The 16,862-nt window shown below is 34.6% G+C and overlaps 2 protein-coding genes across 2 annotated transcripts in view; both read right to left on the reverse strand.

Moving 5' to 3' along the window:
- Positions 1-8,069: 8,069 nt before the first annotated feature.
- On the reverse strand, positions 8,070-10,546 carry LOC129237370 (mucin-5AC). Its single transcript, XM_054872065.1, has one exon. The coding sequence runs from the start codon at positions 10,378-10,380 to the stop codon at positions 9,328-9,330; it is 1,053 nt and encodes a 350-aa protein (XP_054728040.1). The 5' UTR covers positions 10,381-10,546; the 3' UTR covers positions 8,070-9,327.
- Positions 10,547-15,894: 5,348 nt separating this feature from the next.
- The window catches only part of LOC129237371 (fatty acid hydroxylase domain-containing protein 2), a 34,483-nt gene continuing 33,515 nt past the window's right edge, over positions 15,895-16,862 (reverse strand). Inside the window, exons 4-5 of the mRNA XM_054872066.1 lie at positions 16,343-16,797; positions 15,895-16,268 (exon numbers count right to left, since the gene is read on the reverse strand). Of these exons, the coding sequence (XP_054728041.1) occupies positions 16,118-16,268; positions 16,343-16,797 (606 nt within the window). The 3' untranslated portion in view covers positions 15,895-16,117. The remainder of the gene's footprint in view (positions 16,269-16,342; positions 16,798-16,862) is intronic.

Below are 16,862 nucleotides of genomic sequence, written 5' to 3' on the forward strand. Positions count from 1 at the left end.
CGTTTACCAACAGCGCAAATATGTTTTCTAGATTTTTCATTTTATTTATTAATTTTTTGTTTTCAATATGGAGTTGCAGCATTTTTTCTACATTTCCACCATTTCTATTTTCTGGTGGGGTATTGTAAGTATTCATAATACAGTATGTTCTGTTTTAATGCGGCTTGTTTTTATGCGGTTTTGAAATAGTGCGGTTCTTTTTTAATTAAAAAATGCATGTCGACCTATCGGGAATTGTACATATAAATAAGATTCTAAGCCAGCTAAGCAAAAACTCATCACAGATTACATCAGAAATGCTAACCTTACAAGTATGGAACCGCCTGCATCACCATCCTGATCAGACGTGTACATTTCCTCAAGTGACGAAAGTGATTTTACGCCAAATCCTAAACGAATGCGCAACATGTGGGTATTGTCTGATTCTATTTCTGACGTAAATTTATTTTTCGATTCTGACGTTTCTTAAATAAAGATATAATTTTGAAAAATACAATATTTTGTTTATGCGATTTTATTTAATTATTTCAGATTCATGCGGTCTATGGAACGTATCTATAGTTATAATATGGGACTAGTGCCCTTTTTTATGCGATTTTACTACATTATTTCAGATTTATGCGGTTTTCGCACTTTTGAAACGTATCTATAGTTTTACTATAGAACTGGTAGCTTTTTTTATGCTGTTTTTTTTTATGCTGTTTCTTGCGGAACGTATCTACCGCATAAAAACAGAATCTACTGTAATTTGAAATATAATATAATATTTATTTGATGGTAGCGCAATTGGGTCTAGTGCACTTGTGGTTTCTGTCTCCACTAACAGCTGTTTGCCCTGGCCTGTTCCCACTTCGCACATTCACTCAAATTTGCTAATTTTGCGAAAACTTGAAAAAGCCAGTTTAAAAATATTTCAGTTCGAGTTTAAATATTTCCGCTGGCAATGTACAATAGCACTACGCCGGCGCTTACAACCATGTACAGAATTTATAAAGCATTTCCCGGCTAAGTTACATATATGTACGTGTGGAATCCCAATGTATGTATATTTTATTTTAGTTTTAGGATTATGTGGAGTCTTTAAGAATAATTGTATTCGAAGACTTCAAGATAAATAAAATAAAGAAGCGATAAAGTAGTCAAGGTTGAGGTTGCCAACAGGGCGGCCCTACTTTGGTGCTCGTAATGATTTGCAGGAAATTGAACACATCGAAGCCTACACGGACGATCACTTGAAGCTACTATATATGCAATAAAATGCAGGTAGCTCTAAATAAGATTTTGCATTGGTGCGAATTGCATTGTCTTTCGGTGAATCCTTTAAAAAGTATCGTAGTGCTTTCTACTAGAAATCTAATAAAATTATACATATTTTATTTATATACAATTTAACTTTTGCCAAAAATATTTTATTTGTATGACGCGGTTATACACAAATTTACTTTAATCTTTGATTTATAAAATTAATTACTGAGAATAAAACAAATTTTTTATTATTTAAATAAATAAAATTTCACACAAAATTTTACAAATAAATCAATAACAAAAATACAAGCCAAAATAAAACTTTAATAATTAAATACAATAAAAAAATTTCAATTAGTTAAATCTATTTATTTAGTAGCAAAATTTAGTTATTTATTTTTTAAAAAGTTTAAATTAAGTTCAAATTTAATAAATATTTACTAAATTCTTAATTATTAACAAACATAAAATAAAAAAAAATCTATTTTAAGTAAAATTGATTAGTATTTCCTCGTTAAAAATAAAAAGATCCCCAATCAAATTTACACTTTTTCATTAAAAAAAATTCAATGAATACAGCCTATTTCATTTCAAATGTTTTCATTAAATTTAACTATTTTTATAAAATTAACACAATAAATAAATAAGGCGTTTTTCAATAGGTGCGCTTCAACTTTTTTCAAACGACGCAATATTTTTTATTTTTCGCTTGTCATTTGTAAACTTCATTAGCATACATTTCATAATGGAACGCTACACACTTGAGCAACGATTGCAAATCGTGCAAATTTTTTATGAAAATAATCGTTCTGTTGCTGCTACTTTAAGAGCATTACGGCCATTTTACGGTCCATTTAACAAGCCGTCCCGTTTTGGGGTTATGTGAAGTCATTGGTCTACAGCAGGGGTGGCCAAACGGTCGATCGCGACTATTAGTCCAGTCGATCGTGGCAAGTCAAAAAAATATAAATACAATATATTATACATACGTGGACCAGACTGCGCAACACTGCTGCACGCATTAAAGGTGGTAAACTATCGACACTATCGATGGTTGAGCACTATCGAGTCATTTTAACACAATGCATAGTAAATATCAATCTGACTTTCCACCTAACAGCAAAATAAGAAAGAGTAAATTGCAAACATTAAAATCGCAAATAAAAGGCCAAGAAACATGTTTTCTGGGTCTATTGAGCAAAGTAAAGCTGCGACTGAAGCTTCTTTCCAAGTAAGCTATAGAATTGCACAAAAGTGCAAACCTTTTTCCGATGGAGAATACATCAAGGAAATTTTTGAAGCAGTGTCAGATTCGCTGTTCGTTAATTTCAAAAACAAAAACGAAATTAAAAAAGCTATTCATGGTTTACAGCTATCTCGAAATACTGTGATGCGCTGAATAGAAACAATAAGTAAGAATCTAAACGAACAGCTACAAAAAGATATCGTCCGCTGCGTTGCTTTTTCGCTACAACTTGACGAGTCAACAGATATCACTGATACTGCACAATTACTTATTTTTATTCGGATGGTCTTTGAAGATTTCTCGACGAAAGAAGAACTGCTAAGTATGATTTCCTTAAAAGGAAAAACTCGTGGCCTTGATATATTCACGGAATTCAAAGTATATATTAGCCGGATTAAGCTACCTTTGTATAAACTCGTATCAATGACAACAGATGGGGCTCCTGCAATGACAGGTATTCATAATGGTTTTATTGCTCTTTGTCACAAAGACGAAGATTTTCCAGACTTCATTGGCTACCACTGCATAATTCAACAAGTACTGGCTAGTAAGAGACTAAACTCAAAACATGTGATGGACATTTCTTTCAAGATTGTAAATTCCATTAAAGGAAAATCTCTTCAAAGGCGGCTTTTTAAACAGCAATTAAATAAGAAGGAACCAGATTTAGCATCACACACTGACGTAAGGTGGTTGAGTCGAAGCAAGTTTTTGCAAAGATTTCAGGATCTATTGGACGAAATAATAAAATTTCTTGAAGAGAGGGGTGATGAATGTCAGCAATTGCGTGATTTAGACTGGCAATGTGATTTAGCATTTTTAGCAGATTTTACTGGAAAACTGAGTATATTAAATCTGGAACTACAAGGCAAGAATGAAACAGTAACAGAAATGATAAGTTCTATTGCAGCATTTCAAAGTCAAGCAGCGTCTATGATAATTGACATCGAAAAGAAAAAAATTTCAACAATTTGTAAACATCAAGGATTATGTTGAGAAACATACTACTTACAATTTCATTCCTGACAAGTACACGAAATTAAGGCAGTGGAATCAGACTTCGAAATTCGCTTTAGTGATTTCAAAAAAATTGAGAAGTTGGTGGAATTCATCAGTTATCCGTTTAATAATTCCATTGATCATAGTGATATCTATGAAATAGCTACAAAATTTGCAGATACATTTCAAGTGGACCACATGATACTTCAAAACGAAATTATAACTCTGCGCTGCGACATATTTCTAAAAGCAAGATCATCATCAGGTCTAGATTTCTGGGCAGTGGTTTCCAACGAAAAATAACCAAATTTGAAAAAATGTATTGAACCACTGCATTCGTGTTTTGGTTCAACATATTTATGTGAGTCAAAATTTTCGTACTTAAAACAAACAAAAAATAAACATCGTTCTCGCTTGACAGACGCTCATACATTGGACTCTTTAAGGTTGGCAATTCCCAACTACAAACCTGATTTTGCTAATCTAGTAGAAGATGCTCAGACCCAATGCTCACACGAATGCTCAACTAAATAAGCAGTTTTTTAGAGTAATTTTTATGTTTTTCTTCTTAATAAAATAAAAAGACTACATAATTGTGTACTGAACTATGCTGTTTTATTAAGGTTTTCAAGAAGTACTATATGTAATTGGTAGATCCCACAGGGTGTCGTCAGTGAACAGTAGATCTTGGGTCTAATCAAGTTGGCCATCCCTGGTCTACAGTAACAAGCCGGCGACGATTTGTGAGTTCAGAGCCAATATTGAACGCGAAATTGCTGGAATTTCGGCCGATTTATGCAAAAGAGTGGTCGAAAATTGGGTTCAATGATTAGACTTCGTAAAACGTGCACGCGGTGGTCATGCAAAAGAGATCGAATATTTTAAACTTAAATGTATGTGTTCAAACTCGATAATAAAAAAAAAAAATTAGTTAAAAAAGTCAAACCGTTTGTGTTTTATTCAAAAAAAAAGTTGAAGCGCTCTTACTGAAAAACGCTTTATTATTCATTAATTAACCACATAATAAATAAAATTAGTTATTTAAAATTTAGTTATATCTATTTATTGAGTAAATTAAAGATAACGAATATTAACTAAAAAAATTAAATAATTAATATAAATTTCAAATTTAATAAAATATTTTAGTATTTCCTTCTTAAAAGTAAAATTTACTCTTTTTGATAAAAAAAAATTCAATGAAAACAGGCAATTTCATTTCAAATGATCAAATGAAAAATTGAAATAATTAACTAAATTTAATGAACTAATAAATATTAAATAACTTTATTTAATTTAAATTATTTATCATAAAAAATTTAGTTGTAATAACAAAATAAAATTAAATTAATAATTAAGAATTTACTAAATAAATAAATTTAACTAAAGGTCTGTTACAACCAACATTGAAAGGGGTAGCACTTCAACTGTCTTCTGAGATTAAATATCTACTTAGGAGTTGTTGTTGTAGCAGCATAAACATTTTCCATACATGTGCGGGGAATACTGCTGTAGTGACAGTCATTGGCCGGATATAAATCCTGGTCGTTCCGGTAACGTAGAACCGACTGTCGTGGGAACGACGGGCGATCTGCCACCTCTCAGTTGAAAAGGTTGGTCACATCACTCAATTGGGCCAAAATATACTTTAAACATAAGCAAACTATTAAGGAAGTTATTTCCAAATACAAAAAAATTCAAATCAAGAAAACATATTTCAAAAGAAAATACTTAGGAGTAATCCTAACGGCTGGCGAATCATACCCCTTACGTGGCAATCGATTTGTTTTTCCCCATAGTTATTGGCCAAACCTAGTAATCTATCATCCGCATTGCGTGCGCATATCCGCCATTGAGGTGCTGTGGTTTAAGGCGTTATATACATATGTACCTTGTGTTGGACTAAAAAATCGAAATTTTTTCATGGCTTATTCTAAAAGTACATCATCTTAAAAATATTAATTCAAAAAATTATAAAGATCGGAGCACTAGAACGAAAGTTACATACCGTGGAAGCGCGCGACCTTAACCATTAATAAAGTGCACGCAAAACTTCAGATGCGATTATCTCGAAGTCATGTTTCTTGAAAATTACCGTCGCGGTGATCATTATTTAGCAAACACTATTTGACCGATTTGCATAAACTTTTTTTTTAATTATTCGAAGTTACAACCTCGTGAATCTGAAGGTTCACTTTTTATAAATATTTGCATAGTTCGCTGGAATACATTTTTTTTTTTAATTTTCAATCCCTCAAAAATCGTTTTTTTTTGGTGCAAAGCGGTTTTCATATCGAGAGAAATTTTTTTGGATAAATAAACCGTTCAGATTCTCTAAAAAACATTTTTCTACAATAATCATTTAATTTTTTTGATTTTAGTTGAGCTGCTCATGCGCTACCGTGATCACCGCAAGCCTCTTCTAAAAAACGGCGTTTCGGGGGAGGGGCGATATCAACAATAAATAATAAATTTTTTTTAAATAAAAACACCAAAGTGTATTCTTCGAGAGTTACCCTTCAGTATGATATATGCCTCATTTGAATAATCGTCATTTTTTTCGGGTTCACTAGGTTTATAACCCCTTAATACAAATTTGCCACTTTCTACAGATGCACATTTCCACTTTCTACAGATGCTCGTGAAAAAGACCCCCTTAGCTATTTAATAACCCAAATTTAAAACATACCAACTAAATGATTTTCGTATTTATTTTTAATTTTCCAGTATTTATAAAGAACATACATATATCGCTCATTTGCTGCAACGTCGTCATAACTCAAAAATCGCAAAATTTTAGTTAACATCACTAATATATCGGAAATAATATGTTTGATCAACTGACAAAGTGTTATATCCGAAGTTTTAACATTTCACGCAGCATCGCGATAGATGCCTTTCGCTCTAATTACATATCCTATTGCGTCGTATTTGCAACAACGTATTATCTCAGTTGTGCGTCGGCTTTTGTTGGTTAACATCGTGAAGTTCTCTAGAAAAGTGTCATATTTCGTTTTGTGACAATATTAATAAAAGGTAAGTTCACTTTTATATCTCTTTCTCTATCGTGTATATTGCATTATTTTAAGATATGACGTTGTGCATGTAAAAATTTGAGTGAATTCCTGTAGTGTTTTTGAGTGTTATGACGTTTTTGCAGAAAATAATAATTTTTATTTCAGTACTATTTTGTCTTGAAACACTATTACAAATAAGATGTATAAGTGAAGCAATAGTGTATTAAAGAGCTATTCACTGTTATGACATTCTTGCACTAAATATTTTTTAATTATAAACTATTTGCTATGAATCATTTCCATTTATGTCAGTATTGTTGTCATTTTCAGTCAAAAAATAATGGAAACTAATTCTCGATCCGCCAAAATGGGGGGAATGGCTTTAAAAAAACAAGATGGAAAGGGTAAAGAATGCCAGATAAAAAGTACATCAACAGTGAATTTTGTTGAAATGAAATCAGACTCATTAAACTCGAGCTCATTTTCTGAAGATGATGACGATACCGTACGTGATACCACATACATTCCACCCGATATTGTCAGTAAGAGTAACAGTCACTGCGAACTAAATTCAACATCAGATAGTTCTGAGGCTAACACAACCGGTGTCGAAACTCCGATGATTTTAACGAGTCCAATAAAAAAAGGAGTAAAGCGTAAACGAAATGAGAGTAATTGCGTAAGAAATGTAAACAAAAAGTTGAGAAATAGTGAAAAAGAATACAAAATGAAGTCTACGTGTCAAAGAGTTCGAAAAGAGAGAAAAATTGAACCTCCATGTACAGAGAAGTGTAAGCGAAAATGTAATTTTTAGATCATACTGGGAGCTCATTCAGTCTAAATATCGTTATGTGCGTGAAAGTGGTACGAGAAAGAAAAGGGAAAATAATAATGGCATAAGAGCATTTTATACAAAACCTCAGATAGCGGACCGCAAAAAAAAGATCTGCTAGAATTGATACAGAAAAATCACATTCCTAAGTATTATAGACCTTTTTACGAGCAATTGTAATCCTTATTCAATTCATTTTTTTATTTAAAATGAATATTATTTTTTACGTGAATTTATGTTTCTTTATTTTTGTACCTGAAGTAATATGTTAATTTTTATGTTACAATAAAATATGCAATGAATGCAATCAATTTTATTTAATATCCATATTTTTTTCTCTTATAATGTTTAGTAAGGTGCAAATATAATACAGTCACAAGTCAGAATTTGCAATAGGTTTTCAGCTATAAAACTTTTTGTTATTTGCAGTAACGTCACAATTTTAATTATGTCAGACCATAAAACCTATTTTTGCAGCAACAACGTCATAAGAAAAACTCGGAGTACTTTTGAAGCTACAGAAAAAAGTCCATTATACATTTCAACCTTTAATTTACATATACGTCTTAACCAGATGCTATTTCAGCAAATTTGACCACAATCTTCTTTTCATATACAATTTTAATATATATAAAACAATTTAAAAACTGAAAAATGCGTCTCCTGTAAAATCACAATTTTTGAGTTATGACGACGTTGCAGCAAATGAGCGATATGTATAATATTGTTTATAATTTTTAGTACATTTATATTTTTTGGTTCATATACATACATACGTTACTTATAAATTCTTTGACTTCATGATTTATTAAAAAAATTGTATGCTCTCTAAACAACTATTTCTATGAAGTTTAATATGCTAATGAGAAGTACCCTAAATGAAATAAACGCCAATTATCATTTATAAGGCACTTTTAAATCTACAATTTATTCATTTTTTTTTAATAATTGCTTCGATATTATACCAATATTCTTTATATTTTTCCAATTTCAAAATCTATTATCAAAACTGAATTCTAAATTTATTGTCCCGTAAACGGAAATAAAATGAGTAATTCGTTTATTGGCATAAATTTGAAGGAAATCATTTCAATACAAGTATTTGGAAGCCAAATTTAAAAAGAGTTCAACGTAACGCAAAATACATATTTTTTAGTCTTCTAAATTTTCACATAGAGTATTTTAAATAAAACAGCTCGTTTTTGGGAAAAACTCTTATAGTTAAATGACAAAAGCATTCTTATTTTGTATAAATGCTGCTTTGGGGGCGGTTTTCAGCAAGAAAAAATACATCGATTTAGTGGTTTTTGAGCTTCAAATAATAGTTTGCACCGCTTTTTAATACTAGTCACCATTTTTGGTAATCATAACGCATCAAAGATGACGCGATAATTTATCTTAACTGGTAATTGTTCATGCACACATAAAATATTTATTTAAAAAAAGGGAAAGCGAATATACATTTGCATTCATTTTTTACAGTTTTCAAGTAACTACTACTTCAAGCTTGCTTAATTTGAATTATTAGTACCGTTATTATGTAGAACTAATTATTGACAAAAATTTGGCCACATAAATATTTGCAACTCAATGACCTGCCTTGACACAACCGCTTGTTTTATTTTGTATTAGCCGTTTAAGAAATCTAACCGCTAACGCTTTGCCATTGAAATTTTAAAAGTAATCGTATTTCTTAGTAAACAGTGTAGTTTTGTTAAATGCATGCAACATGCAGTAAAAAACAGACGGACATTGCTTAATACATTAGTGCCTTACTCTCTGTTACTTAAGAAGTTTCTCGCTTTTTGTCCAAATAGCGAGAAAAATCGTTTGCATCGTTTAAACCTAAGCGAGTTTCACTCTCAAAAATGTCATAATCTTTAGGTTATTAATATTGTGCGCTACTGCACCAATTGATGAGCAGCATCTACAGCATTAGTAACTACTTCTACATTACATTCTACTACATTTCATTCTTTGGCAATCGCCTGTCAATCGTTGTACATGCCATCGACCAAGAAATCCATTCGGCGATAATGTCGTGTTGACCAGCAATCACGGAAACGACGATAAGTGGTAATTACCACGCCGATTGCCAATGGTATTGTGAAGAGAACTGTCATTATGGGTACAATATAATCGCGGCTACTGTGATAATTGAAGCCGCTATTCAATTCTTGGGACGGCTGCGCATTTGGTGGTACAACGGGATCGTTGGGTACTGGTAATTTTGAACTAGACGACTCTGGCGCTTTGTTGAAAACAATTCGTTCGCCCGGTAACTCAGGAAAATCGCCAAGCCCAAATGTTATACTTGGTTTTTTAGGCTTTGGCGTGGTTGTAGTCGTTGTAGTTGTTGTGGTTGATGTGGTGTGCTTAATTTGTGGTATCGTGCCATTTGTAGATCTTACATCCATCGAGTTATCCCCTGCTTGCGCACCACCTTCAACTTTGGCAGTTGGAGTTCTAAGTGTCGTTGTTGTAGTTTGATTTGTTGTGTTTTTTAAATTTATTGATATTGTTGTATTTACCAAATTCTTTCCAAGGGTGTTGTCTTGATGGCGTACATTAGTTGTATTGCCACTTTTTGTGACATTTAGTTCAGCTGCGACACTTTCCGTTGTATTGGGGCTTAAAGTATTCACATCTATAATAACATTTGGTGCGACCATAGCTAATTTCGGTTCCACTTGAGTGGAATTTTTGTGCCCGGGTACAGCTGCATCCACCTTAGTGCTGTTTTGCGTTTCTGTCGGTGTTGGTTCATTTGCTGTTTTCGTTATTTTACGGCTGAGCATTTTTTCGGTACTTCCATTGTTGCCAGTCCCATTGAGTACCATCTCCGCGTACAGCGCATTTGTGACATTGGGTGTGTTTTTAATTTGATATTTTGTTATTGTAATATTTGTGCCATTATTTGGTAATGCAGTTTGCACTGATGACGTTGCATTGTTCGCACTTTCGCCATTTACCAAAATTGGAGATTGCTGAAGCAGCAACAACTGCAAACAACCACAAACCAGCAAAATCACTTCCATTTCCATAACAGGCTTTTTGTCGCTACGCACTGCATTTACAAAGGAAATGTTAAAAAAGTAGAATTATCTACAATCTCTCCAAATGATATTAATTTTTACTGCCTATTTACGAAATTCTGTTTGTTTTCTAAATTTTCGTATGCAAAGTAATCTTATCAGAATCAATGGGTATGTTTCGCAAGCAGCTGACTGCGTAATATTATACACTGACAGGGTTGCATCCGAAAGGTAATTTTCAAATTAAATTCTATGCGTAGACATGCACCTTAATTGAGGTAATTATATTTTCAATTGAGTCAACGGCTTAGTGTTCACACGCTCAATTAACCTAACTCACTTAGCAATTGATAGCTGAAAATGGTTTGATTTTCTATGTGAAAAGAGAAAAATGGAGAGAAATGTATGTAGATTTAAAAGAAAGCTTATACAGATATTATGAAAGGATGACAGACACCAGGTTTGTTCTTTGGTATGGTGAAAAAAAATTTTTAGAGGTACTTTGGATTCTACGTCATTCATTTTGTGTTCCACAAAATTTAGCTTTGTGTCAAAGTGGCTCAGAGCCGAATAACAGTCTGCTAGGTTGTACACAAGGCGAATTTATTACAGGTGACAGCAAACACATATGAGTAAAACCCTACATGTATTTGTTGTTGCGTTTGGTCCAACCATCACGTCAAAATCAGCAAGCAAATGTAAACATACGAATGTAAACATACCAATACATACAAACAAAGCATATCATTTTGACGTAAGCCATACCTACGGTGAAAAATTCAGCTGGGTGAATCCTGTCACCTTAATAAATCCACCTTGGTAGTACACTTCTAAAAATCTTTTTACCATGGATACCATGCATCTCTGCATAGAGGTGCTCATTTTTCCGTTGGCTTCGGAGAGTCACTCGCTGTGAGCAGAAATCAAGGAAATCCGCTGCACTGCTCTCATTCAGCCCTAGCCTCTTCCAGTTTAGCTTTGGTGGCATTTTTTGCACAAATTTAAATGAATTTGACAATTAAAAACAAAATTCCAATTTTTATTTTTCTAATTTAGTAAACTTCAATTTTGCTTTCCACTTGTTCTCTCTTTTTTGTTTTCATGAAATTTGTATTTCTTATCGAACATATTTTGCTCTTCATTGTAAACAATTTTCCCAGGGTGGTATGGGCAAATTGACTGAATTTATGCTCAATTAGATATTAATTGCCTAATTTATTAATTGATTTCATATCAAATAACATAGAAAAACAATAATTAGCTTAGACACCAATATTTGAATTTGATAACCGAGTTTTTTTAGCGGAATGAGCCGGGAATTCCACCTCTTGTTGTTGGACACGCAATGAAACGTAGCGGGTTATATACGAAATTTCTGTTAAGAAAAAAACTATTTAATTTCTGTCGCCGAGCATGGCTGGAGGCAGCGTATATTAGCTTGATTCAGAAAATATCAGGATATTCAACCAAGATTTCGCAGATCGAGGTGGAGTTTTGAGAAAAAATTTAGACCGAAAGGCCTTTAGTAGCTGTCGCCGTGGAGCTCATACAGCTCTTTTATTCATGTGATATTCGAACATTCCAAGGGCCGCTTCATCGAATGCTGTCATCGTCCAAGCTTCTGCGTCGTGAAAGAACTTTACTACTCAGAGAAGTCCTTTCTCATCCTGACGGAGCTGCTGGTATTGCCCAACGGAAAGAAAAGGAAAGTCCTCTCGTGCTGTCGAAAGCGACTTTAAAATCGGCAAGGAAACGGGGTGTGTCAATTCCCATTTCGCGAGATTTCGCCAAGACTGGGCGAATATCTGGATAGTTGCTTTTCCACACCAATACGACTCAATCATTTAGCTGATGGTGAGATTTTCTATGGGATGATCAGATGTCTAGTTCTGCGTTAGTTGGTCCAGATTGTATTACCTTAATTTCTACGAGTTGGGCAAAGCACACTTAAATTCCAGTTGATAGTCATGCATTCATCTGACTCTATTTTGGAAAGGAGTTGAAGCATGCACCTTATCAGCTTCTCGCCGCCATATTTGATAAGCTCAGCCGGCAATTCGGGATTTGCGTTCTTTAGGAGTGCTATTTGCACTTGGTGAAAGGGTGAAATACGGTGCACTAGACAGGGCTAGTGTACTGGGGCGGCAGCCCTTGGTCGGGAGTAAAAACCCGAGTCATTCCGGTAACGTAGAACCGGCTGCCATGGGAATGGGAGGTAGTGGAAGGACAGACCCACTGTAAACATTTGGGGGGTTGGGGTTTTCACCTTCTCTGTGACATCTGCTTCTGTCGCCAGGCCCGTGCGCAGGGGGGGTTTTGGGGGTTCACTTTTTGAATGAAAGCAAACTACGCATGATTCCAATCACTGAAACAGTTATCCTATGTGGCCGACAAGGACTTGCTCTCAGAGGTTCCAATGATACGGGAAGAATTTCTGAAGACGAACCGTTGACGAATGATGGAATTTTTAGAGCTCTCTTAAGATATCGAGCCAAAACTGATGAGCGGTTGAAAAAACACCTGAGTGATTCACCAAAGAATGCAATGTACATAAGCAACCGTGTCCAGAATGAAATAATAAACATTTGTCACTACCTCATCATGAGTTACAACATCGATCGAGTGAACAAATCGAAGGGCTTTTCTTTTCTCGGAGATGATACGCCAGACATTGCAGGAGTAGAACAAAGTTCAATTTGCATTCGCTATTTGGCTAAATGCGGCAAAAAGTTCACCATTCAGGAAGATTTTTTGTGTTTTATTCCTATCACCGATTTTACTGGAAAGGGAATAGGAAGTGCTTACCTTGATTTCCTCAAATCTTCCGGACTAGATTGCAAGTATTTCTTCGGGCAAGGATATGACGGTGCGAGAGCGGTTAGCGGAGAGTTCCAAGGGGCCCAGGCTGTTGTCAGAAAAACTTTTCCCCTCGCGCTCTACTCTCATTGTGCTGCTCAGAGCTTCAATTTGGCGGTAAGCTCTGCGTGCAATATAATATAACAAGAATCAAAAATTGTCTGGGAGTTCTAGAGAATATCCATTCCTTCTTCATTTATCCGAAACGCCAAAATGCCCTTCAGGGTGCTATAAATGAAAACGAACATCTATCGGAATCTCGAGTAAATAAATTGAAACAATTTTATAAAACCAGATGGGTAGAGCAGCACGAGTCCGTCGCAACATATCTTCATTTGCAACCAGCAGTGATTCGCGCTCTTGAAGTGATTTCTACTACCTGGAAAGACCAAACGACTTCGTCTGGAGCTTTTCAACTGCTTTCAGCTATAAAAACCGCAAATTTCCAGATATCCATGCATATTTTGAGCTCGGTGCATTCTCTCACATTGTCCCTGAGTCGAGTACTTCAAGGAGAAAATCAAGATCTGGGAGAGGCTATCAAATTGGCTGATGCAGCGAAACAAATTTTGATGGAAAGAAGAGAAAACGCTGAGAGTGAGTTTAGACAAGTTTTCAAAAGCGTGAGCGAAATTAGCGAACAATATGAAATTTAATTGCGAAAGCCAAGGATTGCGTCGAAACAGACCCAACGTTCCAACGTACAAACTGATTCAGCTGAAGATTTTTTCCGCATAACAATCTACATACATACCGTATATTGATTCGTTTCTGGTACAATTGCAATCTCGATTCTTAAATCACCGCAATATTTTATCAAATTTCGCTTGCCCTTTTCCCAACAAAATGCAAATTTTCGAGGAAGAGTCCTGCGCTCAACTATTCCAACCATACTGTTCAATTTTGCACGACGATTCCCGTGAAATCTGGGTGAACGAAGTACAACTTTGGCGGAAGCTCATTGTCGGAAAGGAAATAAAAACTCATTTGAAGCACTCGATATTTGTAATGAAAATGCGTTTCCAAATGTTAACCAGATGCTTCGCGTGATGGCAGTTTTGCCTGTGACAACAGCGACGATGAACGATCCTTCTCAACTTTGCGACGACTGAAAACGTATTTGAGATCAACAATGTTTGAAGATCGCCTGAACGGCTTAGCCTCACTCAATGTACATCGCGATGTCAAAATCGATCCGCAAATAATTTTGAAAGAGTTTTTTTCAGTACCTCGAAGAGTTGATTTATTACATACCTAAATGTAGCTAATTATTACTTTTGACAATAAAATTTCTGTACTCTAAAAATTTTTTTCTTTTTTCATTGATTACGTAACTTGAGTTAAAACCACCCCCTGGGAAATTTTCTGCGCACGGGCCTGGCTGTCGCCATTCAGCAAGAGAGAGAAGTGGCCTCCATAAGGTCGTCACCAGGTCGCCATCTTCTTTTAGTTCAAAATCAACAAATCAGGAAATATTTTTCAGATTTTTGAGAAAAACAAAAATCGAAAGAATTTGAAAAAAAAAAATCTTTCGATCAGGCATGAGTTTTTTATGTTTTTCAAAAGCAGTATAAATTTTAATGAAATCTACCAAGCACATGGTTTTGAGAAAAACTCATTTAAAGTTTTTTTTTTTTTTTGTTTTGCCCGAGCGCCCTTTGTTATTTATTGAATAACTCGAAAAGTATTTGTCGGGTTCACTTCAAATTTTCACACAATATTTTTAAGATTTTATACTTTAAGACAATGCAAAAACAAAATTAAATTTTTTGGAAATTCTGACTACCCCTAACACCTTAAAACTGCGTTTAGGTCGATCTTTAGCTCCTGAGCGATGCTACGACTGCTACGTTCCGACTAATTCAACTTCGATTATTTTTGTGATTTTATCGACATTTTTAGCCTTTACGCTTTTATCAAAGAAAAACTATAAAATGTACCCAATTTTTTCTTTGTTGACTTCCATTGTGAACACCCTGTAACTCATAACTGAATGGAAGAAATAAAAAGCAGCAAAATTAGTTTTTTCGTGTGAAAAGTCACCTTGATACTCTACGAGATATCGATCACCACAGCCATCTGCAGCGAGAAAGTAATGGATTTCTTTTTCTTCAATTTCTTTACTTATCGTTTTCTCAAGCTTCAAGTCAAAATTTTACTTCAATTCGCTGTGCTCTGTTATTAAAGTTAACATTTTGCCGATCAAATAAAAAAAAAAAACGACTGTTGGGCCGCTGTTATGCTATACTGATTTGCTTACAGACGCGAGAAGGAGAGCGCTTCACGTTTAACAGCTCCCGGTCTCTTTGGCTCATGCATACTTCTGCTGCAGCAGCGTCAGTTTTGTTAGTTAAGATGTTGTTAGTGTTAAGATTTGTGTTCTATTCTGGTACTCGGTTCCGGAGTCGCCTTGGAATATACCTCTCTTAATGGCTCGGTCATCTGTAGTTAATGCATGCGTTGCTGTCAGGTTTATTGTTGTTCTCAACTTTTTCATTGTATCTGATATTATTAGTTACTATTATTATTATTACTGTTATTATTATTTTTAAAAACAATATAAAAACCTTACTTCCGTTGTAATTAAGACTTCCGCACTTTTATGAAAATCTATTATGATGCATTTTGAAATACCAAATGTTCGACCTATCCAATTAAATAGCAACCTCGGATTATTATTAATTATCTTATTGCTTAATTTAGCTACATTTATACATACATACATTCATATCACATAAATTTATAGATTGCAACTTAAATCTATAAGTATTGCCAAACATTTTATTAATTACATGCGTACATATTTATTTATGTAGGTATGTAATGTATTGAAATTAATTTAAAACATATCCCTCTAATATATTCAGCAACTAGCATTGCATGAGAATTCTTATTTGGTTGACGAATCCGGAAAGGCCTCACGTGGTGGCACAAAACTCAGCATCATAATGTGACGCGTGTAGGACTTAGTAGCGCGGAATAAAATATCAGTGCCATGTAGACGATCCAAAACGCCTAGCACACCAAAGCAGTTGTTGAATCTGTGATGCAAAAAGAAAATAAAAAAAATAAAAACGAAATCAACTAAGTTACCGTTACAAAGTGGCATACTCACTTCAAATGATGAAAATCATGCGCCTCTGGGCTGGGGAAAAAGGGCAAATGATAACCCGAGTGTGCATTCAATGTCGACAGAATGGCTAAAGCAAACCACATCCAAGCCGTGGCCACGTGCGTGTTCATCAAGAACACCCCCAGAAACGGAGGCAGCAGATTGCTAAAAATATGCTCAATGGGATGGCAGTAGATTGCGGTGACCGCTATTGGTGCCGTCCATTCGTGATGTTGCTTATGTATAAACTTGTAAATGTGTTTGTTATGCAATAGCCGATGTGAATAGTAAAATCCTAACTCCTCCATTAGAATGCAAACGGTCAGCTCCACACAGACCCAGTGGAATGTGGGTAATTCGCGTATCGAGTTGAGGCCACGCAAAGTCATTAGTTTATAGCTGAGAAAAGCAAATGGGATGCCGACAAATAGTTGATTGCTAATTACGCGCCACATAACCTAACACAGCGCAATGAAGGACGCGTATTAGTAGCGAGAAAATACAATAGAATGCACAGTAATTG

Source organism: Anastrepha obliqua, chromosome 2 (assembly GCF_027943255.1).
Source record: "Anastrepha obliqua isolate idAnaObli1 chromosome 2, idAnaObli1_1.0, whole genome shotgun sequence".
Lineage (NCBI taxonomy): Eukaryota > Metazoa > Arthropoda > Insecta > Diptera > Tephritidae > Anastrepha > Anastrepha obliqua.